At 41.6% G+C, this 13,224-nt stretch overlaps 1 protein-coding gene, 1 long non-coding RNA gene and 1 other non-coding gene across 3 annotated transcripts; 1 reads left to right on the top strand and 2 right to left on the bottom strand.

Moving 5' to 3' along the window:
• Window positions 1-1,773: 1,773 nt before the first annotated feature.
• On the bottom strand, window positions 1,774-10,428 carry LOC147583596 (uncharacterized). The gene is made up of 4 exons (XR_015248378.1): window positions 10,106-10,428; window positions 8,208-8,308; window positions 4,927-4,984; window positions 1,774-1,816 (listed from the first exon to the last, which is right to left on the bottom strand). It is a non-coding gene; the product is annotated as an uncharacterized LOC147583596 (long non-coding RNA).
• Window positions 6,843-6,951, bottom strand: LOC112853073 (U6 spliceosomal RNA). The gene has a single exon (XR_003222881.1). It is a non-coding gene; the product is annotated as a U6 spliceosomal RNA (small nuclear RNA).
• Window positions 10,429-10,492: 64 nt separating the features above from the next.
• Window positions 10,493-12,036, top strand: IQCF1 (IQ motif containing F1; the record flags this gene model as incomplete). The annotated part of the gene is made up of 3 exons (XM_025915952.2): window positions 10,493-10,609; window positions 10,744-10,806; window positions 11,580-12,036. Coding segments are annotated over 3 exons (630 nt in total), but the record flags the coding sequence as incomplete, so codon positions are not given.
• Between the last annotated feature and the right edge of the window lie 1,188 nt (window positions 12,037-13,224).

The following is a 13,224-nucleotide window of genomic DNA, read 5'->3' on the forward strand; positions in this document are numbered from 1 at the left end:
CACTAAGTAATGCATCATTTTTCTTCTGACTGCTTTTATGATTTTTCTTGAGATTTGATATTCAGCAGTTTAATTACATGTGTGGGCATGGTTTTCTTTCTTTTTTTTAAAATGTTTATTTATTTTTGAGATGGAGACAGAGCGCGAGCGGGGGAGGGGCAGAGAGAGAGGGAGACACAGAATCCTAAACAGGCTCCAGGCTCTGAGCTGTCAGCAGAGCCCAATGTGGGGCTCGAACCCACAAACTGCGAGATCATGACCTGAGCCGAAGTCGGATGCTCAACCGACTGAGCTACCCAGGCGCCCCAAGGCATGGTTTTCTTGAATACATCTTTTTCTTTTTTATTGTGTTAAAATACACAACAAAATTTACCACTTTTAATTTACCTTTACTTTTTAATTTACCTTTACTTTTTAATTTACCTTTACTTTTAATTTAATTTTTAATTTACCATTTTTAAGCATACAATTCAGTGGTATTAGGTACCTACACATTGTGCAGCTGCCGCCACTGTCCACCTGCCAAAAGCTTACAAATCTGAAACTCTATACCTATTAAATAATACCCCCCCCCCAACACACACACAGGCCACCTTCTCACGAGCCCCTAGCAACCACCATTTTACTTACGATTTTGACTACAACTAGCTCCTATAAGTGGAATTATACGCTATTAGTCTTTTTGCGACTAATGCATTTCTGATGTATTTCACTTCAGATAATGTCCTCAAGGTTCATTCATGCTGTAGCAGGTGTCAGAATTTCCTTTCTCTTAAAGACTGAATAATATTCCATTATACGTATATGCCACATTTTGTTTATCCATTCATCCACCAAATGGATTGCTTCCATGTTCTAGCTATTGTGAATGATGATGCTCTGAACACAATTGTACAAATATTTCTCCAAGACTCTGCTTTCGGTTTTTTTGGAGGGGTGTATGCCTAGAAGTGGAATTGCTGCGACATATGGGAATTTTATGGTTAATTTCTTGAGGAGCCTCCATACAGTTCTCTACAATGGCTACCATTTTACATTCCCACCAACAGTGCACAAAGGTTCCAATTTCTCCCCATCCTTGCCAACACTTGGGTTTTTTTGTTTTGTTTTTTGATAGAGCCATCCTAATGAGTGTGAGGTGGTATCACCTTTCACTTTTGACTTGCATTTCCCTAAAGATTCATCATGTTGAGGATCTTTTCATGCACTTCTTGGCCACTCAGATATTTTCTTTGGATAAATGCTTATCCAAGTCCTTTGCCCATTTTTTAATTAGGTTGTTTGCTTTTTTTGTTGTTGATTGAGTACATCCCCTTTGGTGTTTGCTGAGATTCTTGAATTTGTAAATTTATGCCTTTCACAAATTTGGGCAGTTCTTAGCCTTGCTTCAAAAGTTTTTTCTACATCAACTTCTTTACTTCTGGGACTCTAATAACATAAGTGTTAGACCTTTTAATATTGTCCCACAGATTGCTGAGGCTCTTTTAATTGTTTTCACAATATTATTTCTCTCTGGATTATTTCATTCCTGTTGCTCTCTATTCAAGCTCACTGATTTCTCTGTCATCTGCATTCTGCTAATGAGCCTGCCAGTGAGTTATTTCAGATATTGTATTTTACAGTTATAAAATTTCCACTTGGTTCCTCTTTAAGTTTTTTGTTTTGTTTTAATTTTTTTAAGTTTATTTATTTTGAGAGAGAGAAAGCACAAGTTGGGGAGGAGCAGAGACAGGGGAGAGAGAATCCCAAGCAGGCTCCGCACAGTCAGCACAGATCCTGATGTGGGGCTCGAACTCAAGAACCATGAGATCATGACCTGAAACGAAATCAAGAGTTGGGACACTTAACCAACTGAACCACCCAGGCGACCCTTGTTTGTCTGTTTTCTAGTAATCTCTGCACCTAATGGTGGGCTCAAACTCATGATCCTGAGATCAAGAGTTGCATGCTCTACCGATTGACCCAGCCAGGCATCCCTCTTTTGTTTTATCTTAGTTTTTATGTCTCTTCTGAGAACTATGTTTTTGTTCATAGTTCACCTTTACCATCATGGAAGATAGTTACAACTGTTTAAAACGTTGTCGTCTGATACTTGTAAACATTAAACTTGTAAACGTTGTCGTCTGATACTTGATACTTGTCTTTTTCCTTAAGAATTAATCAGATTTTCCTAGATCTTTATAAATTGAGTAATTCTGGATTGTATCCTGGATGTTTCCTCTAGCCAAGGAGATGATTTTTCAGAAGCTCATGGTGCTACCACTGTGACAGCTCTATGACTTTGCCATGGGGCAGAGCCGTGGGAGAAAACAAAAACAGGAAAATGGGGGGTGGGGTGGGGGAAGGGATGCTGTCCATAATCTTTGGCTTGAGGAGGTGACTTTTTTTGACCGTCTGGTAAAAAAGAGGGGCTTTCTCTTGGATCATTTGCCACCCACACTAGTGCAATTCTGTGTTTTGAGACACCTTCAGCTCTGATGTGGAAACAAATTGACAGTTCAAATTTTGTCTTTCTTCCCCAATCTACCTGCTATTGTCCACTTTTCAGAGTCCAGTTGCTTTCTCCCCAACTTTTTTTTTTATTTTTTTAACGTTTTTATTTTTGAGACAGAGAGAGACAGAGCATGAACGGGGGAGGGGCAGAAAGAGAGGGAGACACAGAATTGGAAGCAGGCTCCAGGCTCTGAGCCATCAGCCCAGAGCCCGATGTGGGGCTCGAACTCACGGACCGTGAGACCGTGACCTGAGCTGAAGTCGGACGCTTAACCGATTGAGCCACCCAGGTGCCCCATCTCCCCAACTTTTTAAAAACATTCATTTTAGAGAGAGGGCATGTGAGTGGGGCACAGGGAGAGGGAGAGAGAGAGAATCTTAAGCAGGGCTCAATCTCATGACCCTGGGATGAAATCAAGAGTTGGGTGCTCAACCAACTAAGCCATCCCAGTGCCCCTCCAGTTGCTTTTGGTATTCTAGCCATAGTTTTTAGTTGTCATCATTGGGAAAGATTAGCTGTAATGCCCTTATTCCATCTTGCCAGCACCAGACTCCATGGTATTTTAAAGAAATTTTAAAAGATGGTCTTTTCTATGGGGCACCTGGGTGGCTCAGTCAGTTAAGCCGAATCTTTTTTTTTTTAATGTTTATTTATTTATTTTGAGAGAGAGAGAGAGCACAAGACAGGGAGGGGCAGAGAGAGAGGGAGAGAGAGAGAATCTCAAGCAGGCTCTGTGTTGTCAGTGCAGAGCCCCATGTGGGACTCGAACTCACATACCATGAGATCATGACTTGAGCCGAAATCAAGAGTTGGACACTTAACCCACTGAGCCACCCAGGTGTTCCCACTGACTCTTGATTTTAGCTCAGGTCATAATCTCTCATTTCATTGACAGCACAGAGACTGCTTGGGATTCTCTCTCTCCCTCTCTCTCTGCCCCTTCCCCATTCACACTCTCTCTCTCCTCTCTCAAAATAAATAAATAAAGTTAAAAAAAAAAGATGGTCTTTTCTAGACGTCCAGATAGCCAAGACACATGAAAAGATGCTCAATATCACTCATCAGGGAAATGCAAATAAATGAGATATCACCTCACACCTGTCAGAATGGATTAAAAAAAAAAAGTGTTGTTAAAAAAAAAATTTTAATAAAAAAAAAAAAAGGGGGCGCCTGGGTGGCTCAGTCGGTTGAGCGTCCGACTTCGGCTCAGGTCACAATCTCGCGGTCCGTGAGTTCGAGCCCCACGTTGGGCTCTGGGCTGATGGCTCAGAGCCTGGAGCCTGTTTCCGATTCTGTTGTCTCCCTCTCTCTCTGCCCCTCCCCCGTTCATGCTCTCTGTCTGTCTCAAAAATAAATAAATGTTAAAAAAAAAAATTAAAAAAAAAAAGTGTTGACAAGAAGGTGGAGAAAAAGAACCCTCGTGCACTGTTGGTGGGAATGCAAACTGATGCAGCCACTGTAGAAAACAGTATGGAGGTTCCTCAAAAATTTTAAAATAGGGGCACTTGGGTGGCTCAGTCGTTTAAGCGTCTGACCTGGGTGTAGGTCATGATCTGACAGTTCGTGGGTTCTAGCTCCTCATCAGGCTCTGCTGACAGCTCAGAGCCTGGAGACTGCTTCGGATTCTGTCTCTCTCTCCCTCTCTCTCTCTCTCTGCCCCTCCCCTGTTCTTGCACTATCTCTCTCTCATAAATAAACATTAAAAAAAATTACAAGAAAATTTAAAAATAGAATACCTTATGATCCAGCAATCACACTACTGGGTATTTACCCAAAGGATACAAAAACACTAATTCTAAAGGATATATGCACCCCTATGTTTATTGCAGCGTTATTTACAATAGCCAAATTATGGAAGCAACCCAAGTATCCATGGACAGATGAATAGACAAAGATACACACACACACACACACACACACACAGGAATATTATTCAGCCATAAAAAACTTATGAAATCTTACCATTTGCAACAACATGGATGGATCTAGAGAGTACAATGCCAAGTGAAATGCCAGAGAAAGACAAATACCATATGATTTCATTCATATGTGGAATTTAAGAAACAAACAGGGGCACCTGGGCAGCTCAGTCAGCTAAGTGTCCGACTTTGGCTCAGGTCATGACCTTGCAGTTTGTGAGTTCGAGCCCCGCATTGGGCTCTGTGCTGACAGCTCAGAGTTTGGAACCTGCTTTGGATTCTGTGTCTCGTTCTCTCTCTGTCCCTCCCCTGCTCACCCTCTGTCTCTCTCTGTCTCAAAAATGAATAGAACATTAAAAATTTTTTTTAAGAAACAAAGGGGGAAAAAAGAGAGAGAGAGAGACAAATCAAGAAACAGACTCTTAACTATAGAGAACAAACTAATGGTTACCAGAGGGGAAGTGGGTGGGGGAATGGATGAAATAGGTGATAGGGATTAAAGAGTACACTTACCGTGATGAGCACTGAGCAATGTACGGAATTGTTGAATCATTATATTGTACACCTGAAACTAATACAACACTGTATGTTAACTATACTGGAATTAAAATTAAAAGCTTAAAGAAAAAAAAAGATGGTCTTTTCTATTTACCCAACATTCACTACTTCTGGGGCCTTCAATTCTACCTGCTGATGTGGGCTTCCATATGGGATCTTCCTTCAACATTTCTTTTAATGTGAATCTGTTAGCAATTTTGTTTTCTGAATTCTTATTTTTTTTTTGAAAATGGCTTTATTTCAACTTTATCTTAAAAAAATCAAGGTTATAATTTATGTATAGTGAAATGAAGAAATTTTAAATGTGCAGCTAAATAAGTCTTGCCAAATGCATACATCCCATAAATCTGTACCTTATCAAGATATAGGGCATTTCTATCACTCCAGAGAATTCCTTCATGCCTCTTTCTAATCTGCCCTAATTCCCAAAGGCAACCCTGGTTCTGATTTCTATCCCTATGTATTAGTTTTGCCTGTTATCAAACTTCGTATATGGAATTATACAAAATGTTCTGTTTTGTGTTTGTCTTTTTTCCCCCTCAACATAATGTCTGGAGATTTATCGATGTTACTACATGTATTGTTAGTTCTTTACTTTTTACGGTTTAATAGTATTTTATGAGTATACTCATAAAAAATATTTATCCATTCTCCTATTTATAGACATTTGACTTGTCTCCAGTATTTGGCTCTTATGAATGTAATGCTACAAGCATTCCTGTACAAGTCTTTTTGTGAACATACATTTTCATTTCCCTCAAGTAAATAAATATGAAGGAGTGGAATTGCTGAGTCACAGAACAGGTGTACGTGTATGCTTAATTTTATCAGGGGCAGCCAAACTAATTTCCAAATTGGTCATTCCATTCTGCCAACATTTGGTCTCAGTTTTTAAAAATTCTTTCATTTGAGCCATTATAATGGATAAGTAGTGGTATCTCATTGTAGCGTAAGTTTTGACTTTCCCTAATAAGCAATGATGTTGAGAAACTTTTCATGTGTTTGGTGGTTGTTTGTATATCTTCTTTTATGGAGTATTAAGTCTTTTGCCCATTTTTATTGGGTTGCTTATCTTTATTATTAAGTTGCAGAAGTTTTTCTATCCTGGACTAAAGACCTTTGTCACATTCTCTCTCTGTCTCTATGTATATATAATATATACAGTGAAAATTCTTTTCTTTAGCCTGTGACTTCAAAAAAAAGTTGAGGTATAATTGACATACAACATTATATTAGTTTTAGGTGTACAGCATAATGATCTGATATTTGTATATATTGTAAAATGCTTACCACAGTAAATCTAGTTAACATCTGTCACCACACAGTTACAGAAGTTTTTTAACTTGTTAAGAGAATTTTTAAGATTTACTCTCAGGGGCACCTGGGTGGCTCAGTCAGTTAAGTGTCTGACTCTTGATTTTGGCTCAGGTCATGATCTCACAGTCATGAGATCAACCCCCCACCCCCTTCAGGCTCCACGCTGACAGCATGGAGCCTGCTTGGGATTCTCTCCCTCCCTCTATCTCTGCCCCTCCCTCACTTGCACTCATGCACTCTTTCTCTTTCTCTCAAAACAAATAAATAACATCTAAAAACAAAAACAAAAAAGAGGGCCGCCTGGGTGTCTCAGTCGGTAAGCATCCGACTCTTGATTTTGGCTCAGGTTATGTTCTCACAGTTTGTGAGTTCGAGCCCCACATCAGGCTCCACATTGGCAGTGTGAAGCCTGCTTGGGATTCTCTCTCACCCTCTCTCTGTCCCTCCCCCATCAAATAAGTAAAATAAAATAAATAATAATAAAACAAAGAGATTTACTCTCTTGGCACCTCTCAAATATGCCATACAGTGTGATGACTGTGGTCTCCATACTGAAAAATATGGTACATGTCATGTATTTGTATGTCACCCTTGCACAGGAGCCATGATAATCTTCTTTGCATAGTTCCAATTTTAGTGTATGGGTTGCCCAAGTGAGCACCCAGCTGACCTTTAAAAATGCTGTCTTTTGATAAACAAATGGTTTTAATTTGGATGAAGTCCATTCTATCAATATTTTGTACTTAATGTTTTCTCTGTCTTGTCTAAGAAATCTTTGTCAACTCCAAGGTCACAAAATAATTCTCATGGTTTTTCTTCTAGAAGCTTTATAGTTTTAGCTTTAATTTTTGTTTAGATCTATGACACATCATGTGTGGGTGTGTTTTGTCTATGATATTAGATAGGGGTCAAGATTTTTTCTTTTTTCCCCATTGAAAATGCATTTCCTTTCTGTACTGAATTATCTTGATACATTAAAGAAAATCAATACACTGTGTAAATGTGAGTCTATTTCTGGCTTCTTCATTCTGTTTCATTGATCTGTTTGTCTCTTCTTACACTAAAACCACATTGTCTTGATTACTGTAACTTTATAGTCTTCCAAGACAGTAAGTCTTGAAATCAGATAATGTAAGTCTATTTTGTCTAAGTGGGTACCCCTGTTCTCTCTTGGTTCCTTTTGCATGGAATATCTTTTTCTATCCCTTCACTTTTAGGCTCATGGGTGTCCTTGAAACTTAAGTCTTTGTTAACTAGCATTACCTGGGTCTTTTCTGTTTGTTTTGTCCATTTAGCCACTCTGTGTCTTTTTGATTGGAGAATTTAATCCATTTACACTTAAAGTACTTACTGATAGGTAAAGATTTACTAATGCCATCTTATTGTTTTCTGGCTCTTTTGTAGTTCTTTTATTCCTTTCTTCTCTTGCTGTCTTTCTTTGATGTTTTTCCATAGTGGTATGCTTAAAAAAATTTTTTTTAAGATTTTATTTTTTGTTAGGCAATCTCTACACCCAACATGGGGCTCAAACTTACAGCCCCAAGATCAAGAGTCACATGTTCTACTGACTGAGTCAGCCAGGTGCCCCTATAGTGGTATGCTTTGATTTCCTTTTTTTTTCTTTTGTGTATCTACTGTATGTTTGTGCCTTGTGGCTACCATGAGTCTGACATAAAACATCTTATAGTCTAAGTTGATAACAACTTCAATTGTATATACAACCTACCCTTTTACTCCTCCCCCAACTCTGTTTTTGGTGTCATAATTTACATCTTTTTATATTGTGTATATATTGACAAATTGTTGTAGCTATAGTTATTTTTAATACTTTTGCCCTTTAACCTTTGTACTAAAATTAAGTGATTAGCACAGCACCAGATTACAATATTACAGTATTCTAAATCTGACTGTATACTTACCTTTACCAGTGTGCTTTATATTTTCATATGTTTTTGTTATTAATTAGCATCCTTTCATATCAGCTTGAAGAACTCCTTGCAGCATTACTTGTAAAGCAGGTCTTGTGGTGAGAGAGATGAACTGTCAGCTTTTGTGTGGGAAAGTATTTATCTTGTCTTCATTTCTAAAGGACAGCTTTATTCCTGATTAGCAGGGTTTTTTTTTTTCTTTTAGCACTTTAAATATATCATATCTTTGAATATATCACTTTCTCATGGCCTGTTCTGCTGAGAAATCCACTGATACCTTTAAGGAGTTTCCCTTATATGTGAGAAAATGTTGCTCTTGTTGCTTTTAAATTTTGCAGGGGTGGGGTACCTGGGTGGCTCAGTTGGTTAAGCATCTGACTTCAGCTCAGGTCATGATCTCATGGCTTGTGGGTTCAAGCCCCGTGTCAGGCTCTGTGCTGACAGCTTGGAGCCTGCAGCCTGCTTTGGATTCTGTGTCTCCCTCTCTCTCTAGTCCTCCCCTGCTCATGCTCTATCTCTCTCTCCTTCAAAAATAAATATACCTGCTCCATACTTCTTATTCCTTCTCGAGAGGATTCTTAAGATTGTATGTCTTCTCTCAATCCTGTAAAGCCAGGCTGAATTCTGATAGCCTCCTGTTTGCTTTCCCTGGGGCAGTGCTGAATGTTCAAATTGTGTTCTTTCTCAGTCCCACAGAGTCAACTGGCTTTGTATGCATGCTCACTGGCCATCTGCAAAGGCTTCTACTCGTCATCCTCAGAGGCCTACACAGGGAGCCAGCCATGGGTAAGGGAGTATGGGGTGAGTGGCACAGAGTGCTAGAGATGTCCATATGCCAGCTGGGGAATCTGAAGGTGAAGCATCCTCAGTGGCTTGTGGGCAGGCTTCCTGAAGGAGTCTGGTTAGAAGAACCCACATCCGTTTGATACATTTTGAGCCCTACCTGATATTCTCTCAGTTCCTCCCCACTGCTCAGTCATATAGCTTACCTCAGTGTTCTGGAAGATATGAGAAATGCACTCTCAGTGACACCTGGGGCTGTGACTCTGAGGGGCTACCAGGGACTCACACTAACCAGGTGGGTTTTCACAGGACAAGAACAGGCAAAGGTGGGGAGGTCTTGTGGCAAGTGCCTTTTGTATGGTTCAGAGCTAAGAACACAGCTAAGAACTTCTATAGTGGCCACTCCTCACCATAAAATGTAGCCTTGAGTCCCTCAGGGAAGAAGACAGGAGGGCACCTGAGACCATTGCAGTCTGCAATGGGGGCCCCAGGTGGTCCTGGAAGCTTCATGGAGTTTCCTGGGCCTTGTATGGATGGTTCAACAATTCAACTCTTCCAAGGTAATCATTGGTAGCAATTTGGTACATATACCTTTCTCCCCCTTTATATGCATTTACTATATATGTATAATTATGTATCTTGATGACTTTACTTACATGAATGGGATCATAATGATCTCCAACTTTTTCACTTACAAATATATCTTAGATACACTTTCTCATCAGTACATATAAATCAAATTCATTATTAAAAACATTATTTTTCTTTCTCTCTCTTTCTTTCTCTCTCTCTCTCTCTCTCTCTTTCCTTCCTTCCTTCCTTCCTTCCTTCCTTCCTTCCTTCCTTCCTTCCTTTAAATAACTTCTACATCCAACATAGGGCTTGAACTCATGACCCTGAGATCAAGAGTCACATGCTCTACTGACTGAACCAGTCAGGCACCCCTAAATTAATTTTTTTACAGTTATAATTTATTAGTATTCTCTGAGTATAAATGGACTGTTAACAATTAAATCAATCTTCACTTTTACCAATTAGGGATATGATCAATGACTGGTTATTTTTGTATACCTATACATCAGTGGGCCAATATTCTAGTGTCTTACTTTTGTATTCAGGGCTTTGGCCATTTCCAGCAGAAAAGAATGGACAGCACTTTTGTCTTTTCCTTGGATGCAGCTCAACTATTGGGAGCATCCTTGTGCCTGAGTCACAGCTGCCCTTATGACATCATAGGTCTCCCCCTCCACTCCATCTACCCATCCATGGCTAGAGGAAGACAGACCTGAGGGGATTTGAACCATCTACACCCAATCCAATGGTGAGTAAGTGAGAGACAGATAAACCAGGCTTTTTAGGGATGTCTCCATAAATCTCTTAGGATAAGGGGATCCCCCTGGCATATGAATACTCTGGGAAGCCCTGGAAGCTAGAGATACTGAATGCAGAGGGAGGGAGCACAGCTTCACTCTTGACTTTTCCCTAACTGCTGATTGCAGGAGAAGGACCAACCTCAAAATATTAATGAACCCACTGAAGATGAGTCTCAGCAGAAAGAGGAACCGACCAGTTTATCCTCAGTACCACTGACCTCAGAGAATAATGTAGAGGTGGGAGGAGCCTTGACTTGGATGTCTCTGGTCCTTGTGTCATAGTGCCTGTAGCTAGTGTTTTTTGCATGGTCTAGAACTAAGAAAGGAATAAACTCATTCTTGTTTGTCCTCTTTCCCCATTTCTTTTTCAGGCTGAAGATGTAAATACAGTTGAGACACAGATAGTGGATGGTGCTGATAAGAAAGCTAGACAAGTATGAGCCCCTATCCCCCAAGACCACACAGGGCTGGGGCTGGGAATGTAGGGGCTGTGTTTGTGGAATGGAATAGCCAACATATGGAAAGCTGAGCTTAAGCAATATTTGTCTGTGTGTGTGTGTGTGTGTGTGTGAGAGAGAGAGAGAGAGAGAGAGAGAAAGAGAGAGAGAGAGAGAGAGCATGTGCATATATGTTTGCTTGTTAATTAAGAGTTAAAATGTGAAAGTCAAGAAGAGTAAGGATGGAGAAAAGATAAGAAATAAACTTTATGGGGTGGGGGATACTTAATACCATAACATGACAGAGGAAGAGAGCAGGTTGTGGTTTGGAGCTGGAGTCAAGGATGAAAGGACAGGATTAGCAAAGAATGCCACTTCTCTAGCAGGTGAGTGGAGTCTGAAGGGAAGGATCATAGGTCTTGACCAGGTGGAACATGTAACTTTTTGACCCATAGGTCATGTGTTCTTGCCCTAGGCTGGCCAACTTAATCCATATAAAATAGACAGGGCAGACGTACTCACATTTTACAGATGGGGACTTTGAGATTCAGAGGTCAACATGTTGTGTCCATGTCCATTAACCAGAGAGTGGCAGAGACAGGACACCTACCTGGTCTTCTTGTTCCAGCCAGTGCCTTGTTCAGTGCTCCTGAGCTTCAGAAGAAGGGCTGATTGTAGATAGGGAATCTGGGCCCCTTTCTGGCATGCCCCCAAACTCAAATGGGTAGGGAACATTCTCAAAATGCCCCCTCCTTTTTTTTTCTTGCAAGATCCCAAGAAATCAAAATAAGCCCTCTACCAGCAATAATCAAGAAGTCATAAAGATCCAGGCCTGGTGGCGAGGCACCCTGGTGCGCCGGACACTACTGCACGCGGTAATCAGAGCGCTGATCATCCAGCGCTGGTGGAAGCACATCCTGACAAAGCTAATGGAGAGGAGGCGGCGGACAGCACTGGAGACCTTTACACGGAAGGAGTGGGCGGCAGTCAAGCTGCAGTCCTGGGTCCGCATGTGGCGCATCCGGAGGCGCTATTGCCGTTTGCTCAATGCTGTCCGCATTATCCAGGCCTACTGGAGGTGCCACTCTTGTGCTTCCCAGGGATTCATCAAGGGCCAGTACAGAGTCACTGCCAACCAGCTGCATCTGGAGCTAGAGATCTTGCTGGGCTCAGGGCCTTGCATTGTGACAGAGTGTATTCCCCTCCCAATAAAACAGTGAAGTGGTCTTCCCCCAGTCTCTTTCTTTGACAGGTTCCAGGAGGTCAGGGCACATGATAGCAGATACTTCACATCTGGCACTGAGGAATGGGCCGGATTGTCCAAAGGCCCGAGTGTGTTAAGGGGAAGGATCCTGAGCCTTTGTCCAGACTGAGGAGAGACTGATTAGCAAGGTCTGCCATAAGTAGAAAAGTTGGTGAAACCTATCTGTCATGTTGGCCAACTCTGGGAGCATCCTTCATGTAAATGGTGCCCCTCCCCAAGGTTGCATATAATGGAGGCCTGGTGGGGGCGGGGGTTAGTGATGGCAATGGCAACACATTTGTCGGGAATTCACCCACCTAGGTCTAATTACTTAGGGCTTGTTCTCTCACCTGCATGAATGAGAGGAGCCCACCCACCCCAAGCTCTGTGATCATGGTTCCCATTGGCTCATAAACTGGCCCCCATTATAAAGGGCAAGGAGAGATGGAAAGGAGGAGGCAGGCTGTTTCAGATTGGTAGGTGGCAGGTTTAATAAGTAAATGAACTTATGTATGGGGCTTGTCTTGTGTGGCTGCAAGGTGAGTAGATCTCACCTGCCTGCCAGAATCTTAAAAGTTTATATATAAGCCTTAACAGGGTTCAGACACATATACTGTCCAGATGTTCTCAATGCCACATTGCTTTCTCAAGGCTATGTCCTTGAAAAAGGCTCCCACTGTGGCATGGTGGGTGGCATGCACATTCCAAGGATAAGGGAGGGGATGAGGGGCCTTCAGTTGCCTGGGTCCAGCTTGCGAGTCAATGTGCAGTCATATCCTCTCAACGACCTTCTTCAAAACTCCCTGCCCAACTGGGGGCTGTATCCTCATACCCAGCCTCCAAGTCAGAATGAGTCAAACTGTAAATTGTTAAGAGTGCATAGCCCCAGTCTTCATTCCTACTTCAAACTCATCCTCCAGTCCCAAATGGAGGCTAGGATTCATTCCCCTTCAGACCTATGGGAGGTTCCACCGGAGTGGAGATGGGAAAGAACGCACTCCACTGCTAGCCTAACCCTCTAGTGAGTGTCAGGTCATAGCATCTCACAGATAAAGAGTTAAGAAGGATCAGCCATGTCTCCCTCACCCTATCCCCAGGCTCAGTCTTAGCAGAGGCTGGTCCAGCTGGAGCTGGGGCCTCTGACAGTCACTTCCTATGAAAAGCTGCCCCCC

The sequence above is a fragment of the Puma concolor genome, chromosome A2 (genome assembly GCF_028749965.1).
Source record: "Puma concolor isolate L17-30 chromosome A2, mPumCon1.1.hap2, whole genome shotgun sequence".
In the NCBI taxonomy this organism is placed as follows: domain Eukaryota; kingdom Metazoa; phylum Chordata; class Mammalia; order Carnivora; family Felidae; genus Puma; species Puma concolor.